The sequence below is a fragment of the Erpetoichthys calabaricus genome, chromosome 7 (genome assembly GCF_900747795.2).
Source record: "Erpetoichthys calabaricus chromosome 7, fErpCal1.3, whole genome shotgun sequence".
In the NCBI taxonomy this organism is placed as follows: Eukaryota; Metazoa; Chordata; class Cladistia; order Polypteriformes; family Polypteridae; genus Erpetoichthys; species Erpetoichthys calabaricus.
This window is the reverse complement of record NC_041400.2, coordinates 116,223,419-116,243,550: the sequence shown is the minus strand read 5'-3', so window position 1 is coordinate 116,243,550 and position 20,132 is coordinate 116,223,419. Positions and strand designations below refer to the sequence as shown.

At 36.4% G+C, this 20,132-nt stretch overlaps 1 protein-coding gene across 1 annotated transcript in view; it reads right to left on the bottom strand.

The window, feature by feature from the left end:
• Window positions 1-18,696, bottom strand: part of LOC114654632 (coiled-coil domain-containing protein 112-like) — a 30,162-nt gene extending 11,466 nt beyond the window's left edge. Inside the window, exons 1-6 of the mRNA XM_028805273.2 lie at window positions 18,599-18,696; window positions 16,340-16,464; window positions 7,795-7,916; window positions 7,177-7,266; window positions 6,122-6,197; window positions 3,037-3,427 (exon numbers count right to left, since the gene is read on the bottom strand). Of these exons, the coding sequence (XP_028661106.1) occupies window positions 3,037-3,427; window positions 6,122-6,197; window positions 7,177-7,266; window positions 7,795-7,916; window positions 16,340-16,464; window positions 18,599-18,643 (849 nt within the window). The 5' untranslated portion in view covers window positions 18,644-18,696. The remainder of the gene's footprint in view (window positions 1-3,036; window positions 3,428-6,121; window positions 6,198-7,176; window positions 7,267-7,794; window positions 7,917-16,339; window positions 16,465-18,598) is intronic.
• Between the last annotated feature and the right edge of the window lie 1,436 nt (window positions 18,697-20,132).

The window sequence follows — 20,132 nt, the reverse complement described above, 5'->3', positions numbered from 1 at the left end:
AATTTAAATACTAAGATGTATACTTGATATCATGTCCATGTGAAATGAATTAAAGCATGTATTAAACAACAGGGCACAGTGGTGCAGTGATAGCGAAGAGCTGGCTCCCCATCCAGAGATTGTTCCTGGCTCCCACAAGATGCTTGCTGGAATGTGCGCGACCCTCAGTGAAATAATTTATTGCAGCAGTACTGTCTCTTTCAAACATACTAACCCCCAATTCTTGTCCTTCCTTTTCTTTCTCCAAGTAACCAATTGCCACACAATAACTTCAGTAATAAATGTCAAGCTGTAAGCTTAGAACGCTGATTCTTTAAATTTTTTAAGGAACATTGAAATATCTTTGTAGTACATGTTTAATTATTCCATCCATCTGTCCATCCAGGGTCACGCCAGTCCAAGCAAGCATACGGCACGAGGACAGCCAAATCCCTGAACGGGGAGTCAGCTCATCGCTACCGCTGCGCCACTGTGCCCACACATTTAATTGCTAACAGTATACATTATTTAAATGAAGTTAACAATTTTTCTGTATAATGTAATATACATACTTTAATCCATTTCATCTTAAAAATGATATCAAGAGCTCCAAGAAGATGGCTCTTGGAAATCTACATCGACTTGAAGCCAATGGTCATCATCTGTACATACACGCTCTTTTTTTAGAATTCAATTGAATTTCCTTTATTGTTATTGTATGGGACAATGAGATTCAATATTCAGATCCTCTATAAACTTATTTTCCTATAGAATGCTAAAATTATAACAACAACAGCAACAATAACATAATAATATGATTAAAAACAATGAAAAATACACAATATGAATGCATAACATATATGTACATATATAGTGCAGATAGTGCAAATGGTTCATAAAGTGGCTCAGGTTGTGCAATATCATAACTGTTGTGCAAGTTTACAGTGAGGTAATTGTATTTATAAGTACAAACAGTTCTACCAGGAGCACTTGATGGACTGATTGACTGCATTTATAGCTCTTGGGATGAAAGTGTTTCTGAACCGTGAGGTTCATGCAGGAAAGGCACTGAAGCGTTTGCCGAATGGGAGGAGTTCAAATAGACTGTGCACATATGGCTGAGGCAGTGAGTGGTGCACTTAAAGTAACAACGCTAAAGCAGCTGTGGTATTTGGAATAGTTTGACCATTCCATGGACCATTATATTGTTACAGGATGACTACAATCAGATGTCTTAAATTTATAAATGATAGTTATTTTCAGTGTATTTGATAAAGCCACATCTGGGATGTGAATGTAAAAAATAAAGGGAAACCACACAGGAACAGTAGCACTGCTTTGATGCTGGCTGGTGCCAGTTCTCAAAACTGAGCCGAAAACTTGCGTACGCAATGGATTGAGCTGGTGTGGAAATGTACATGGCTTTACACTAAGTTTAGTTTTTAAACATTGCGATGTGAGCGTGGAAACGAGTGTACGCAACATTTTTGTGCATACGCACTGTTTATACATGAAGCCCCTGAAGACTATACAAGGCAGGAAAAAACCCTGTATGGGCATCAGTCCATTGTAAGGCGGTGTCAGTGAAACTAATAAATATAATGGATTATCCTCAAATATCAACAGAATAAGATTTGAAATAATCGCCGTTTTCACAAAACAGTATAAAACAGCTGCTATATCTGAAAGCTAAATTGGGTTGTCAAAATTAATACTCAATATTTTGATTTGATATGATACTTTAATGTAGCAAACATTAATAAAGTGTAACTGAAATACTAACGTTCTCTAAAACATGGTGCCATCTTATTAACCACTTAAATCTATCAAAGTATATGATAATGCTTTCTAGTTTTGTTCCAGATGGTCCTTTTTGCATCCTATGTAATAAATAAGAATACTGTAAAGTACTGTACACCTGCAACTCTAAAAAGCATTGCCTCAGGTTAGAAATTAAACATGTGCTTTGTCTGTATTCATTTGCTATGTTAAAAACATATTAAAAAATTTTGGTGGACATAGAGAGCATGTATGCAGTATATCAGTAACTAACTTTAGAAAAACAGAATGCATAGCACAACTCTCAAACATTCTCAGGCCCACACGATCCAATGCAGGGTCACAAGGGGCTGAAGCCTTTTCCTGCAGCAATGGGGAAACCGCAGTAAACAAATCCTATAGAGTACCACTTGCACTCACACAGAGTCAATATAAAAAAAAAATAAGGTAAGAAAAATGTATAAATTTACTTCAGTCTCGCACATTGGTGCTCATATTTTATGCATTTCCATATGTGCTTTATAGATGGATCACTGATCTATCAATGCTGGTTCGTACATTGCATGCTATGCAGTCAAGAAAGTCTTTAGTCACTCACATTTTTACTGGAATAAGCAGATTAAAAAATGAAAAAATAAAATTTCTTATAGAACATTTAACGTGGCATGATAGTGAAGAGGGTACTGCTATTGCCTTACAGTTGCAGGGGTAGAAGTTTGATTTATGAATTATACACTGTCTGTTTGGGGTTCACGTGCTCTTCTTGTATCTTTGAGACTTCTAAACACATGCCTTTCACATAAATGTTAAAACTTAATTGGTTTCTGTAAATCACCTCAATACAACTAAGTGTAGTTGCCCTATCCAGTGTCAATTTCCACTTTGGGCCTGACACAGGCAGGTTCTTGCATCGTGTATTAAAGTAAATAGGTTAACATATTGGATGAATGTTTCAAAACTAACAAAAAGACTACATAACAGTATTATATTTATTAAACAAGCACAAGAAAAAAACAGTAACAATTACTAACTATGACAGAATACCGCTTCTTTGGAAAAACGCATCTATCCCACAGCTTTTATGTAATTTCAGGTTCTTATTGATTTTTAAGGAAAAGAATTATACCATTTGAAACATTAGAAAGCAATGTTCTACACACTATAATCTATTCGTTATTACACTGTAATTAGAAAAATATTTTGTTTCAATCTGATAGCACAGTAATAACATTCTAAAAAAAATTGCCAATCAAGTTTCTTATGGAACATTATAATTACCTCCTTTTTCCGTTCTTCAAGAAACAAAAACTCTTGATACCAGTCTTCATGTTGTTTAATTTCTTCCTGGGTCCTTCCAGGGAGGTACAACAAAGCTTCTTCCATATATGACTTCTTTCCATTGTGCTTAGTCCAGATTTTCATGAAATTCTGATGGTCATAATTATCCCAGCCACCTTGTCTTCCTCCTGTTTTGTGTAGAAACTTTTCAAAGTCTGTTACTTCTGAAGGCAAATCCTCATTAGTGCTTACTGCAGAAAGTTTTGGCAGTGCTGGAGAAGGAGGTTTCTTTGAAATTGGTCCTGTTGAAACTGTCCACGTCTCAATTCTTTTTTCCAAAGCAATTACTTCTTGAGAAGAATATTTTTCTTGTTTCATAAGTTCCTCATAACTAAGAAAAAGTTTGTTTAGAGAAAATCAAATATAAAAATACCTTTAAAACATTTCTCTCTCTATAAAGTAACAAAGTGTGATAACATAAAGAACTAATAAATTATTTAATTATGAATACTGTAACATTATAAGAAATGTGCATTAAATATACATAAATATCAAAACAACTTCCTCTGTCACATACAAAAATAATAACAGAATCCAAGGATTTGTTTCCAGAGATATTGGTTTGATTTTGAGAGGAAAAAAAAAAAACATCTAAAACAAATCTAAAATACTGTCACATAGCTTGATGCATTGGGAGACAGGAACACAGTGTGTAAGAGTTGTCTTTTAGGAAAACAAATTTAGACCTTACAGGAGACTGATTTAGTGACAATCAATGTATCTACAACGTTAATTCAACAAAAGCTATACTTTGCAAAGTCCTCAGGACAGAGGTAGCAGCAGACATTGGATTGAATAATAAAGTAATTGGGATGGAAGCAAAAAGAAGAAAAATCAGACCAGCAAATTTAAAAAATCTGTTTAGAACACTAGCAAGGTAAGACATATGAATGCTGAGAGAACATCCAACAAATAAAACCAATAAAATAGAACACAGAGTTGAACCAACACAGATGGAATTATAAAGTGCTAAACAAAAGAATGGTTGAAAAAGTGAGCGAATGTATAGATTCTAAGAAATTAATCAATAATAAGAAACAACAGACAACAAACAGATCATCTTCACAAAGAAAGTGGAAATATTAGAAAAATGAAAGTAAGGTTAAGTGCTGTTCTCTGATTTCAAAAGAGTAATAAGAGAAAAACTGACAGATAAGTGACTCCAAAAACAAGCACATTAAAGATGAAGTACTATGAGACCCAGACCCAGCTACACAGATACAAACTTTTCTTGAATATGGTGGCCGTCCATCACAGGACATACCTAAAGCAAACCAAATACCCTGAGAAACACCACAAAGACAGGGGAAGAACAGGCACATAAATGATAAGGATGCATACATCTTCCTAAATGCCTGATGCTAGACAGACAATGACTCAAAATGTCATAGAGAGTTAAGTATTGATAGGAGAGTAAAACAAGGATAATAGAAGGAAGCTCTAGGTGATTGTAGAGTGGTTTCTCACCACTGGCTACAAATGCCGAGTATTGGAATGGCAAATTTAGTAGTTTCCAACATGTGGGAAAAGTTTGCCAGAAAATTGAAAACAGCAAAATAAACAGAAAAATCTAAAATCGATAACATAATCGATGTTTTATGATCGATGACATAATCATAAAAACAGCAATGATACTGCACAAATTGTTTGATAAGCTTAACATATCACGATCATACCAAATAAAAAAATTTAAAGAATTTTTCATTATTTTGCTTGTTTGTACTGTCATAATTAGCTTAAAGAAGTATGAACATGGCAAAGTGTTTTATAGATATATCAGAAAAATTTTAACTGATAAAAGTTGCAGAAATATTCAATGTCTTATATACATTAAAGAGGATATACTATATATACTATTGTTACTTTTTAAGACTTGTAAAGGGGAACAGTTTGGTTGAAACAATCCTATAAAACAATTTTGATCAATCTGAACCAAAACCTTTCATTTTTAACACAACAGATGAAGTGTTCAAACTTTTGTCTAGCACTTTGCATGACTGTTGTGAATTGTTTTGACTATACTATATCTTATATAGAAAACTATCAAGATGATGATTTTTCAATACATATACAGTATGAACTATTTTATAATGTTAATAATGTTAAATTAAATTTTGCCAGGTGTTCATCCAAAATCAAGCAAACTATGCAACTAGACTACATTTTGAGACAATCTACATAAGAAGTTTAATAGCATAAAGTTTATATGTGACCTATAAACAAATTAGACTTTTAAATACATAAACAAACGTATTACTCACATATTTTGTAATTTTAAATCTACTATATAATACAACACTAAGGTTTATATGTGTGTCCCCTTGCTGCAAGCAACCTGATAAACATGCTATATGTACATAGCTATTGTAAATTGAAGCACAATTCAATTACTAAACAAACAATACAGACTCAATATGAAAACAAAATCACCAGCAAACACTGACACACGAATGCTGAAACACTACCACAAAATATTATTAAAAACATTGAGAGCTGCTCCTTTTACTTTTCCTTGCAGTGTTAAATTAGGGAATGGTGTCAGTGTTGATGCAAATTGAACAGATGAGCATTTATGCTGTGCTGAATACACATGGCACAAGTAAAGTAAGTGTAAAATGTTCAAAAATACTTTTGTTCAAAAGCGAGGGTGTGAGACAGATCAGATGATGAAGAAGCCCAGGCCAGAAAGGCAAAGTACCAAATCAAGTCTGTTTCCAAAGACAGGAGATATACAAAAGCTGACAGGAGGTGAGCAAGTGTGAAAAGCAGGCTTTACAGAAATGCTTTTGACACAGGGAACACCAGTTAAAAAAATAAAAAATGAAAAGGTTAGACACTTACAGATACCTGTGAAAGGCGATAAAGATACACTTTTGTCAAGAGATATATAATAGTTTATATGTATTCTATTACCTGTCTTCAACAGCTCACATGGCCAGTAATTTTTTAATAGCATTAAAAATATACTGTGCACTGACTTAAACATGAATAGTTCTGGCAAATCTCTCCATTGACATAAACTTACATTTTTCTTTGCTCTTCTTTCAAAGCATTAATAGAGTTTTCAGCTTCTTCCATTACTTCTTTGAGTTTTTCTAAAACTATAAACAGAAGAAAAACTGAAATCCAAGATTTGTAATCTTTGTACAGGATAGATAGACTGTAACTGGCCAAAAAATGAATTGTCAAATAAAGAAGTGATCCTGTCTACTTTGGCTTTCCTTTTACATTCCCAAAATGTTAATGTTAGGTTAGTTTCAAATTTGGCCTATGTTTGAACTGCAAGTACAAGTGTGTGGACCCCATGCATGAATGGACCCTTCCAATGGACTGTAACTCTGTTCAGGACTCTTTCATACCTTGCAGGCAGAGCTGTAAGAACTATCTTAGGCTAATCATCACCCTGAACTGGATTAAATGGTTTGAGAATGTTATGTTGTATTTTGTAATTACTAACTAGGGCATTGGGCTCATAAATGGAAGTACATTTAGTAAGAATAAATCAACGTAAACTCAGTTGCAACAAAGTTGAAAGAAAAATATTAATACTCTGGAGATTATATGGCATTTTGTGATGTCAAGAATTTAGAAACTGCGGTGGGTTGGCCCCCTGCCTGGGATTGGTTCCTGCCTTGTGCCCTGTGTTGGCTGGGATTGGCTCCAGCAGACCCCCATGACCCTGTGCTCGGATTCAGCGGGTTGGAATATGGATGGATGGAAGAATTTAGAAATATGTACATTAAGTGTTCTTGTAAAACTCAATATTATCTATTTACACACAAATGAACCTAACCAGCATGTTTTTGAATTTCAACAGGAAAGGGGAATAACATTTGGGGGGGGGGGGGGGGGGGGTAGGCACATATACTTGGGGAGAACATGAAAAATCTACATAAACCGGCCAGGCTAAGTTTAAAACCCAGTCTACTGGAGCTGTGAGGCATTAATAAACATCCTCCTATGCTGCTCAACAAGAAAACATAGAAGACAAAGTAAACACTAGAGAAATTAAAAAAAAAAACATTTTAAATACATTGTAAGAATATATACACACAGAAAATATATATAAAATTAACATACATTCTGGTGTGGGTTTTACGTCCTTTAGCTGGCTCTGGAATCTTTTAACAATGTTGTGGATTTTTGCAAGATGTTGCTGAAACTTAATCTCTATAAAAATAATAAAATAAAAAATAAACATTTATATGATATAAATTTTGCATAGATGTGTATAGTAATGAACAGATTATATATATTACATCAAACAGAAATGCAAAAAGCTTGATTTTAAATGTATTATGGCATTTCAAAACTAATGCTGAAATTTAGCACAAGAAAAAAATGACAATAACCAGCAGAGGGCACTACCTCTCCACCTTTTTTCCCCCCAGTTATGCTTTTGAGGACTAACAGGGACTAAGATGGCATGTCAGAAAGTTTTATGACTTAAACTTGAGAAGTTAGGAGAACTTTTCTTTATAAAAACAAAACTAAAGGGTTACAAACCAACTGTACAATGCACAAGTATAGTATGTCTTAGTTATATAGTCCACTAAAATATAGGCATCAGTCATCCATTTGTATGCAAGATCAAAAGAAATTGTAGAAACAAAATGATGCCATTCATCTTACAAGCGTGTTTACTATTTAGCACAAAATGCTTATAATGAAAACATTTGCAGATTACAAATTCCTTACTTTCTGTGTTTCTGGAACTTGTCAGCTTTAATTCAAGCTCTTCTAATTCACCAAATTCATTTCTGAAGTCATTCTTTTTATGGAAAAGCTGTGCATTTTTTTCTTTTTCAAGTTTTGTAACCCTGAAATGAAAAATTGTTGACAAAGCAGTTCAGGATCAATAAAGCCTTTCAAAAGGATGCATGTCAAAATTTTGTGACCTTGTTCTTAAATTCTCAAAACAGGATCAGAGAGGGCATGAACCTAAGCTGGCATCACTTAACCCAAGACAGTAACTGGCCCTGAACAGGGCACCAGTTTGTGTGATGCACATATCCACACTCAAACCGTAACATGTACATCTTGGGCCTCATTTATAAAGCTTGCACATGCACAGAATGAGGCTAGAAATGTGCGTGAGCAACTCCTCACACAAACGTCAGGATTTATAAAATAAAACTTGACGCATGTATGTGTCCATATTTATGGCAACTCTGACCCATATGTACACAACAAGAAACTGAGAAATTATGACACCCTTGATAAAGCCAGGAAATGCAGCCAAACCAGCTAAATGATGACTTGAATGCATTATTATAATATAAATTATAATATATTACCATTACGGCTCAGTGATATGACATATAATAATATAACTCATAATAATAATTCATATCTTTGATCTGTTATTATAATGTGTGTTAACATGACAAACACATTAAATCTCAAAAGTGCTGAATATGTAATGCACACATTCAGAGATTACTATAAATCCTTATATTCTACTGAGTTCAAAGAAGACAACACACAATCTAATGCATTTCTGGATACATTACAGATACCACAAATAGATACTCTTAGTGCAGAGGAATTGGATAAACCTAGAGACAATCAAAATCTACCTCAAACTTTTCGACAAGCATTAATCACCCTCTTTCCTAAACAAAACAAGGACTTATCACAATGTGCATCATACAGACCAATTTCACTTCTGAATAATGATGTTAAGATACTCTCCAAAGTCCTAGCTACAAGGATGGAGAAAGTGCTGCCTTCGGTAAAGTCACAAGATCAAACTGGATTTATTAAACGCCGACACTTAGCTTCCAATCTCCAATGCCTGTTCAATGTAATATATTCACCTGCAAAGACAAACACCCTGAAGATATTATCATTGTTGGATGTAGAAAAAGCATTTCATATGATTGAATGGAACTACCTTTTCACTACATTAGAGAAATTTGGGTTTGGCCTGAATATTTGTGCATGGATCAAACTACTGTATACCAAACCAGAAGCTTCAGTTTGTATTAACATTTGCTCAGACTACTTTAAACTAGAACGTGGTACCAGACAAGGATTCCCCTTGTCACCACTGGCAGTTCACTGTCGAAATGCTTATCAGATAAAGGGGATTATTAGAGAAGGACTGGAACAGAATTTCTCTATATACAGATGATATGGTTTTGTATATATCAGACCCACAAAATACTGTGCCTGCAGTCTTAACAGCACTTACAGAATTTCAAAAGATCTCTGGTCTCAGAATTAATTTGAATAAAAGTGTGCTCTTTCCAGTGAATTCCCAAGCATACAATATTAGATTGGACACCTTCCCTTTTATTATTGCAGATTAGTTTAAATACCTAGGAGTAAACATCACAAGTAAACATAAATCTCTTTATCAACAAAATTTTGCCGTCTGTATGGAAAAAATTAAGCAAGACTTGCATAGATGATCAACCCTTCACCTCACTTTAGCTGGAAGAATTAATGTTGTTAAGATGAATATCCTTCCTAAGCTTCTCTTTTTATTTCAAAACATTTCAATATACAGTGGTGTGAAAAACTATTTGCCCCCTTCCTGATTTCTTATTCTTTTGCATGTTTGTCACACAAAATGTTTCTGATCATCAAACACATTTAACCATTAGTCAAATATAACACAAGTAAACACAAAATGCAGTTTGTAAATGGTGGTTTTTATTATTTAGGGAGAAAAAAAAATCCAAACCTACATGGCCCTGTGTGAAAAAGTAATTGCCCCCTGAACCTAATAACTGGTTGGGCCACCCTTAGCAGCAATAACTGCAATCAAGCGTTTGCGATAACTTGCAATGAGTCTTTTACAGCGCTCTGGAGGAATTTTGGCCCACTCATCTTTGCAAAATTGTTGTAATTCAGCTTTATTTGAGGGTTTTCTAGCATGAACCGCCTTTTTAAGGTCATGCCATAGCATTTCAATTGGATTCAGGTCAGGACTTTGACTAGGCCACTCCAAAGTCTTCATTTTGTTTTTCTTCAGCCATTCAGAGGTGGATTTGCTGGTGTGTTTTGGGTCATTGTCCTGTTGCAGCACCCAAGATCGCTTCAGCTTGAGTTGACGAACAGATGGCCGGACATTCTCCTTCAGGATTTTTTGGTAGACAGTAGAATTCATGGTTCCATCTATCACAGCAAGCCTTCCAGGTCCTGAAGCAGCAAAACAACCCCAGACCATCACACTACCACCACCATATTTTACTGTTGGTATGATGTTCTTTTTCTGAAATGCTGTGTTCCTTTTACGCCAGATGTAATGGGACATTTGCCTTCCAAAAAGTTCAACTTTTGACTCATCAGTCCACAAGGTATTTTCCCAAAAGTCTTGGCAATCATTGAGATGTTTCTTAGCAAAATTGAGACGAGCCCTAATGTTCTTTTTGCTTAACAGTGGTTTGCGTCTTGGAAATCTGCCATGCAGGCCGTTTTTGCCCAGTCTCTTTCTTATGGTGGAGTCGTGAACACTGACCTTAATTGAGGCAAGTGAGGCCTGCAGTTCTTTAGACGTTGTCCTGGGGTCTTTTGTGACCTCTCGGATGAGTCGTCTCTGCGCTCTTGGGGTAATTTTGGTCAGCCGGCCACTCCTGGGAAGGTTCACCACTGTTCCATGTTTTTGCCATTTGTGGATAATGGCTCTCACTGTGGTTCGCTGGAGTCCCAAAGCTTTAGAAATGGCTTTATAACCTTTACCAGACTGATAGATCTCAATTACTTCTGTTCTCATTTGTTCCTGAATTTCTTTGGATCTTGGCATGATGTCTAGCTTTTGAGGTGCTTTTGGTCTACTTCTCTGTGTCAGGCAGCTCCTATTTAAGTGATTTCTTGATTGAAACAGGTGTGGCAGTAATCAGGCCTGGGGGTGGCTATGGAAATTGAACTCAGGTGTGATACACCACAGTTAGGTTATTTTTTAACAAGGGGGCAATTACTTTTTCACACAGGGCCATGTAGGTTTGGATTTTTTTTCTCCCTAAATAATAAAAACCATCATTTAAAAACTGCATTTTGTGTTTACTTGTGTTATATTTGACTAATGGTTAAATGTGTTTGATGATCAGAAACATTTTGTGTGACAAACATGCAAAAGAATAAGAAATCAGGAAGGGGGCAAATAGTTTTTCACACCACTGTACATCAATAAATCATTCCTTAAGCAATTAGATTGAATCATAACCTCATTTATTTGGAACCTAAAACATCCACGTATCCAAAGAGTGACCCTACAAAGACCTAAGACAGAAGGTGGCATGGTTCTGCCTAACTTTCAGTTTTACTACTGGGCAGCAAACATACAAGCTATAAAAACCTTGGACACAAATAGGTGAACATACACAGGCTTGGTCAGCAATAGAAATAAAATCCTGCAGTACTTCTCTATATTCCCTGCTTTGTGCCCCAATAAATGCAAGTTATCGCCAATATACTAACAACCCAATTGTGCTTCACTCACTCAGAATATGGAACCAATGTAGAAAGCATTTTAAGATGGAGAATCTTATCTGTAGCACCTCTGCATGAGAACCACCTTTCTCAACCCTCGCAAACATATGCAGATTTTAATATCTGGAAAACATCTCTTATATATATTTCTCTTCTGGTTCGTCCTGCTACCACTTCAAAACTGGTCCCGCCCACACGCAGCCGACACGGCATTTCTCGATTCCTATTCATCCTCTTCCAAACCCTTCCCCATGCTATCTGCAGCTCCTCTTCAAAACCGATCCCACCCACACGCAGCCGACACGGCATTTCTCGATTCCTATTCGTCCTCTTCCATGTCATGCACTATACTGGCCTGCTGAGCGTAATACATCCAACAAGTACTCGAGGTGCTGCCACAATGGTAAAGAAGCTTTACCACCTTTGAGGGAGCCACCTGTGTCTTTACAACAGCTTCTTACACAGCAAACATCAGAAGCTAAAAATTATCGTGAACACATTCAAGAATACAACTCTTCTCTAGTGTTTGCTTCCATGGGTGCACAGATAACTCAACCTCCTGGCCACGGACCATACTGTTTTAAAATACACAGGCAAATTTATCATCAAATCTCTCCACTATACGCTAACACTTCTACCTCTCCAGGATATGGACAGTTGTATGTTTTTGACACAGCGCAAGCTACTGAAGTACGCTTACAAAATGAAGCAAACTCTGCATGCAGCAAAAATGTACTTCTCCAGCTAGATTCCATGCTCAGAACCATCAACCCCTTCGCTAAATCATACAAACACATGCATGAAATCGCTCAGTCCAATCCAACAGCATCTGTACGAATGGTTTTCAAGGAAAACGCTAGGCAGGATTTACGATGATACAATGCCCCGACATGTCACACCGATGTTGCAGCGATTTTCGTCGGAGAAGATGGTGAAACACCTGTCGAAAGGGACATCTGCATCTATCCCATAGGCAACTCCTGTAAACAGATTTCCATGCTCAGTATAAATTGAGATCTTATGGTTTGCCCACTTTTATACCCTTACGGAGACATTGGCTGGCACAAAGATTTACAACAGGTTCCCAATAAAAGAACCGCCAAGCGAATAAGGCTTACTCAATGCCAATTTTACGCGTTCAGATTAGCAATGAGGAATACATTTAGTATTTTGCACTTCAGCGGCAAACTATTCCAACAGTACGTCGTACTGTAGATGCGTACGTTAAAACAGAGGGCGCACTTCTCAACTATCTCAGATTACATCAACAAGATCTGCGCGTGGAACTATCAGACGCACTGCAAGCAAACGCTGAAAATAACAACTTACGTGTAGGCAAAATGATCATATTACCGTCCACATTTCCAGGAAGTCCAAGATACATGCAACAAAACTATCAGGATGCCATGACCATAGTACGTAAATTCGGAAAGCCCGATTTATTTATCACTTTCACATGTAATCCTACTTGGCCGGAAATTCTACATGGATAGATAGATAGATAGATAGATAGATAGATAGATAGATAGATAGATAGATAGATAGATAGATAGATAGATAGATAGATAGATAGATAGATAGATAGATAGATAGATAGATAGATAGATAGATAGATAGATAGATACTTTATTAATCCCAATGGGAAATTCACATGCACTGCATCTTTCAAGAAGTATTTATTTCTTCTTGATTTCTGAATTCCTCTCTCACCGTTTTCCGTTCCTATTCTTACATTTAATTGCTTAGAGATCTTTATATAGACAACATGCATCCTATGAACAAATACATTCCAAATTTAATTTTCCAGCAACACATTTCTTTCACTATCTTCAAATTAGAAACTTTGTCAAACAGAACCTGCCCGATTTTCCCCATCTCCCACCTTCCTCTATGCTGGAAAAAATATTGCTCAGTCTCGAGGACTCTGCCAGCATTTCTGCAATATATAAAAATATTTTGCAGTCCCTCCCTTTCAAAGATCCAAGAGGACAATGGGAAAAGGATCTCTCACTCAACATATCAGAAAAGGAGTGGAAGGTAGCAATGTAGAGAATTCATTCGAGCTCCATATGCGCAAACCATACAATTATTCAGCTCAAAATTATATAAATCAAGCACATCTGTCTCGCTTGAAATTGTCCAAAATGTTTGCAGCGTTCACAGGTTGGATCTTGCCCTGGAATCAAGCCTCACTGGGTCACATGTTCTGGGCCTGCAGCAAACTAACATCATTCTGGACAAAAAGTTTTAAGTGCCTCTCAGACAGCCTTGGTGTCCCAATCACTCCTAATCCACCAAGAGCTGTGTTTGGTGTCCTTCCAGATGGGCTTAAAGTGGAGAAGGACAAACAAACTGTGATCGCCTTCACTGCACTATTGGCACACAGACTTATTTTGTTAAACTAGAAGAATCCTAACTCTCATCTTTTAAGTCCGTGGGTGAACTGATGTTTTATATTATTTGAAATTCAAAAAAATCAAATTCTCACTTAGAGGATCTTTGCAGAACTTCTTCAAAACCTGGCAGGATCTAATTAATAATATTTTAGAATAAGCTCTTAAAGCACTGAGGAAGTAGATTCTCTCCCTATTTCTTTTTCTTCTCCATTTATCTGTATCCACCTATTAAACTCTTCAATTTATTTATTTATTTTTACTATTTTTAAGTTTTAGTTCGTTGGCCATGCTCTCTTTCTCAGGGGTGGGGGTGGATCTATTTGTATGGAATAATTACAATAAAATTTTTTAAAAAAAACTGTATTTTGGTTCCTTTTTAAGACAGGAATGCTTCGCATTTGCACTCAACAACTTTTTTGTTTTTCATCAGTTTATACTGACTTCTCACTCCACTGGCTGCTAGGTCAGAAATTTCTCAGATAAGTTTCAATCCATCATGTCCACTGGACTGAGAGATGTTAGCTGACTGAAGAGGTGCTACATCCAGTTTTCGCATGGCATGGATGTACATACATGAAGAAAAATAACATTTTTTATGGTGTAAAGACGCAATTTACAGATAAAGAGGCAATGTGCAGCAGTGTCCAGTTCTCCTAACATAATCAGATCTCTTTACTGCATTCATAGTGCAATAAGGGCAACTACCAAGAATTTAGCAGATTTTGTTAATTTTAACCTGTTACATTCCATTAACACACAAGTCATAAGTGATGCCAAAATGAGACTGACAAACATCACGTTTCCATGGCTTGGATAAATCATTTATTTTGCGGCAAACTAGCTTTGGCAAACATAATGGTACTGTACGTGGCAGCTGGCTTGCTAGTAAGGTAACTGGCTGAACTCTTTACTTTTTTATATGTTCTGTACTATTCAGGTATTGGCGGCTAACTTATGCCTTTCCTGAACCTCCAGAATAAAGAAGAGAGGCACTATAATGACACACATGATCTTGCACACTCAGGCAGATGCTCTTGAATGCAGGTGGTGGGGACTCAATGCATCAGGAAGAAAGCTGCTCTACCAGCCAATACACGTCTGCAGTATCTTGATTGCATATGTATGGGGTTGATTGGCACTGAGGCATGTTTTACAAGGTGATGATGATTTATAATGAGCGAATTACACAGAAATGTACATATTCCAGGTTTTATGAATCTGAATTTTTTTTAGCATTTGCATTTTCCAGTTTTTTTTTGATGTGCGCATGTTTTCACACTCAAATCCATGCAATGTTTTAAAAATGTGGCTGCAGGAGAGGAATTCTTATGGAGTGTTTTTTTCTGGGTGTCCAGTTAACGTCATTTACCTGGATTCTTTAGATATTTTTGTTTTCAAGTCCTTAAATAAAATGTTTACAGATCTTCCGTTCTTTCCATTGATTATTACTTTGTTTATTCACACCAAGTTAAATTACAAAGGAATCAATACACATTTTATACTTTATAAAATATCTAATCAGTTTTCAGTAAAACATTAATAAATGGACTGAACAAGGAAAGAAGCCAGAAAAAGAAAACATTTTACAATAAAGCTAGTGAGTACACATATATATTCTACCACAATTGTGAAACTGCATTTAGAACAGGATCAGCACTTAACAAAGTCATATATTTATAAACTGTGAAGTTAATCTGAGTAGTGGTACCCTTATTTGACCATCAGATGACTCTACTATCAAAGCAGGAGGTCATTGAAGACCTCACAGGTCACAATATAAGCACTCTTTTGGAGGCTTGGGGTTCCTCGGACCACATGGAGTGAGATGTGGTGTAGTCTCACAGGCATATTAGGGTAAACAATCAATTTGGCCCTCTTCATTATACCTCTGTAGTGAGTCTAACATGCAAGAATCTCAACTGCTACTGGGGGAGTTCTAATGAAACAACATCAGAGATTGATGATGTCAGCCAGGACCCCACAAGTGTTAACAGTGGGGTATTCAGGGGGAACATTGTAAAAGGACCTTGCTTCCTTTGATCATGGAGGTTAGAACTGGGAGGCAGCTGGTGACAACAGCTCAGCTGGTCAGAGGGAGGAAGGAAAGCCAAAATAGTAGAAGGTGAGCAAGGGAAACATAACAGTGTAGCCAGGGGTTACTGCCGTTTACTTAGACCCTGTGGGAAAGAGGTGTTAAATTACTTTCCATCTTTTGTTGCATTGTGGTGTCCCCCTTTTTATATATTTTGGCTTTGTTGAATAAGCCATTTTCGGACCCCTGTGTTGACGTTTGGGGAATTGAGACGCCACCTACTGGCCATAACACAAAGGCTGTTGCCTTATGGCAAAATAGTTTAATTCAGTCTAGTCACAGTAATATCACAGTTGATTAGAAAGAGACTACATACTGTTTATTTAGCTTATCTGCCTCCTTAAGAAAGTCAGCCTTCTGAGCTTGAGCATTCCGTTCTTTCCATTTCTGTATGTGAAATTCTTTCTCTTGGCAGGAAACACTCTGGAAATTAGTTTCATCCTGTTTTGGATTTAGAAAAGGAAGACATCCATTTTAGATATTAATGTATGCATGATCAGATGGGTCCTTGAATTCAGAATATACTCTTTCACTCCATTTTTTGTGCCTTCTTTTCAGTTACAGGATCACACATATTTGATATCTATCCTGGCAGCATCTGGCACAAGATCAGAATCAACTCCTTTTTTTGTGCCTTCTTTTCAGTTACAGGATCACACATACCTGATGCCTATCCTGGCAGCATCTGGCACAAGATCAGAATCAACTCAATCGCATGACACAGATCACACTCAGTCTTAAGTGTAGGGTGACTATACATCCTCTCTTGGGACCTAAAAAATACATCTGGCCAGGATTTCCAAATATGCCTACAGTTTTGGGATTTGATTTCTATATGTATTTGCATTGCTTTGACCCTTCTCTATAGGTCCCGCCTTCTCACAGCACACATTGGCACAACTGCTCAATTACACCCAATATACTTCCATTGGTAAAGCATCTATCCATTTATTAAATCCACTTGATCAAATTTTGCAGATCCTAGTAGGAAAACTAGTAAATGTTTTGAACTTGCATGCAGCATAACTTAGTACTGTGCATACTACAAATTGGACTTTGATAGGAAAAGCAGAGGAATTTGCATGAAAGGCAAGGTGGTTCAGTAGATAGTTACGAGGACAGGGCAGAACTGTGTTACAATTAAACACTGAAGTGCAAAAGACGCATAAACAAAAGTGTAAGTATGCAGACAATTTAAAAATAAATATCCACATTTCCATCCTTCATGTAATGCTGACACATATGTGTTTTAGCAAATAAAGGTGCTAGCAACTCAAAAATGCATCTTTACTCTACAAAGTGAAAAACTCCTGTTAAGGGAGACAGCTCAGCAATGATTTTGTGTGACAAGTTGAAAGACAGGGTGCAGTAACAGCAGCTGATGCTGTTTTTGTATTTTGTGATAGTCATACATCAGTGAAAAACCTAGTGGATAAAAATGTTTGTGTATGGGATATGGGGGATAATGTTAATTTGTTTCGTTAGGTTTCTAAGTGTGTTATAAAACCTGACCTTTTTTTTTTTTTTTTTTAAAAAAAAAGTCAATGAGCACTAAGTTATGATCAATGTAACTGCCGTCATTTTATCCCGAGAGATTAATCATTTGCTGTGTTTTAAAAAAAAATTATAATGCGGCTTTACTGCGGTCGGTTGGCATCCTGCCTGGGATTGGTTCCTGCCTTGTGCCCTGTGTTGGCGAGAGCAGATCCCCGTGACCCTGTTTTCGGATTCAGCGGGTTGGAAAATGGATGGATGGATAATGCAGCTTTACTTTATGTTTTTTTTTTTTTCACCAATATGAAAGAGAAGCGGCAAGCATGAAGTATTTTAAAAACGAAACTGAGCTTGACAGACGTTTTCTTTAGAAAAAGTTATAAAAATTAATTACTTTCGAGGTATGTAAAATGCCCCATCCTCTATTTTGAAAACCAAAATTTGGTTACCCTACAACATGATAGTCAAAGTTACAAACGTGCGTTTTGGATGTGGGAGGAAAACAAAATGTAGTACATGGGAGTCATGAACGTGCTGACAGTAGCCAGGGTGGCAGTTAAACGGAACACTAAACAGTACACCTCTACCCTTTTATTCAGTTTACTCAGGTGCACAATATTTAAACGAAAGGGGGCTAATAAAACAAATGTTGTGATCAGAAGACCTGATATTTGGTCATTTTTTTCATTTTAGCAGAACCCCAGTGTGCCACAAACCCCGTAACGTGATATTTCAATAAGCTAAGATTTCTACACTACTAACGCTTTCTTTACACTTGTAACGCGCATTAATTAATTAAATTGTCACCACAAATCTGAGCCCCATAAACAATAAAGTGCTTTACTGGTTTGCACTAAAACAAAGGTAAATACGATATCATAATGAAAAACTTTTCCGAATTCACCTCACTGATAACAGCTTAACTATTAAACAGATTAAACAAAAAGTAACGAACGCTGCATTTTGTGGTTTTCATCACAAATTAACAGATTTTGAGGGCTATCTCTAAAAAAATATAATGCAAAGACATGTATACCCAATAATGTACACAGCGATTAATTTAAAAGTAAAAATAAATCACCTGCCAACTAGTTTCACCAGACGCTTCCGTTGTCAAGGCGGCCATCTTTTTTTTGTATGTAAAACTTTATTTGTAGGTAATCTGCCGCTCACAAGTGCAAGATACCGCGACCTAGGAAGGCTGAGGATTCGTAGTGAAAATGTGCTCTGAAAAGCAACAGAGTTTTTAAGGATACCTTCTTGTTTTGAAGCACATCATCTTGGAAATGTCAATTTTAAATATCGCGTTGCATTGAGGATTAATCTTTGTTGCCCGATGAAATGTTATCAGTTTTACATTAACTGTAAATTGTTTTTGGTAGTTTAACTAGCATCCGTAAAAGAAATTAGTATTAAATGGGTATTGAGATGGGTGAAACATTATATTTTATCGGTTGTTGCTTTGCATTTTAAAGACTGCGTATGCTCATGTCATCCTGCAATCCACAGATCCAAAAAAGAAGTAACAAATATATAAAACAGCAAGTATTTTTTTCCTGTTTATTTAAAATACAATTATTTAAAATATGTTCAAATGAAGACGATTACATGGCAGAGTTAAAACCTTAAAATTAAACAACGTATGACAGTCTGGCACAATTAGCATTTTGTATTGTCATCATTGTTGTGTAACAATATACATACAACCTCACTTCTACCAATGAAATTAAATGTTATATCAACTTAACCCTGATCACAAACGTCCAGCGGGCCATTAGTGAGCCGCTAGCGGCCAAAACAGCGGTCCGTCGACAGCCGCCGCCAGTGCTCCCCTTGTATTTTGCACATCAGCTTTTGGGAGGACCCCTCGCGGCGCACAAGTGGCAGCAGGTGGGGGCTAAACGCTGCAGGAGAGCAATTGCCGACAGTTGTTGGCAGTTCATTAACTGAGCACTACTCATATAGGTAAAACTGTAATTACACTACAACGCATTTAGTCAAAGTCTTGATATTTTTCTTAGAGTAAAAAAAAATCCAATAAAAATAACAACAATAATGATAATACTGAAAATAATATATTGTGCAGTTTATGCACTTTTTTTCTACAATCTTCTCCTTTCACATGCCACACCGCCTTTACAAAGACAGCAAAAAGAAAAAAAAGCATAATTCATATGGAATAGTAAAAGAAAAATGACCTAATAAAGCAACATTTAGTGTAAACACAATTAAAGAGTATATTTCCTTCATTCTTCTCCGTTTTCAGAGAGGCACCTTTCAGAAACCGAGTCTTCCACTGCAAGTCCTCTTCATTAACTTCCATTATTCAAGTTCAAGTAGGCTTTATTGTCACTTCAACCATATACAGTTAGTACACAGTGAAACGAAACAACGTTCCTCCAGGACCAAGGTGCTACATGCAACATAAATTTACAACATAAATTAACAGAAAAACTAAACTAGCTAACTAAGAGGCCTAGTTAGCTGGCTAGCAGAGACAAGACAGATTGACCTAACATAAATTACCTAACATGAATTACCTAACATGAATTACAACATAAATCAACAAAAAACTAACTAGCTATGGTAGGATCTGCCATCACACAGATATTTAT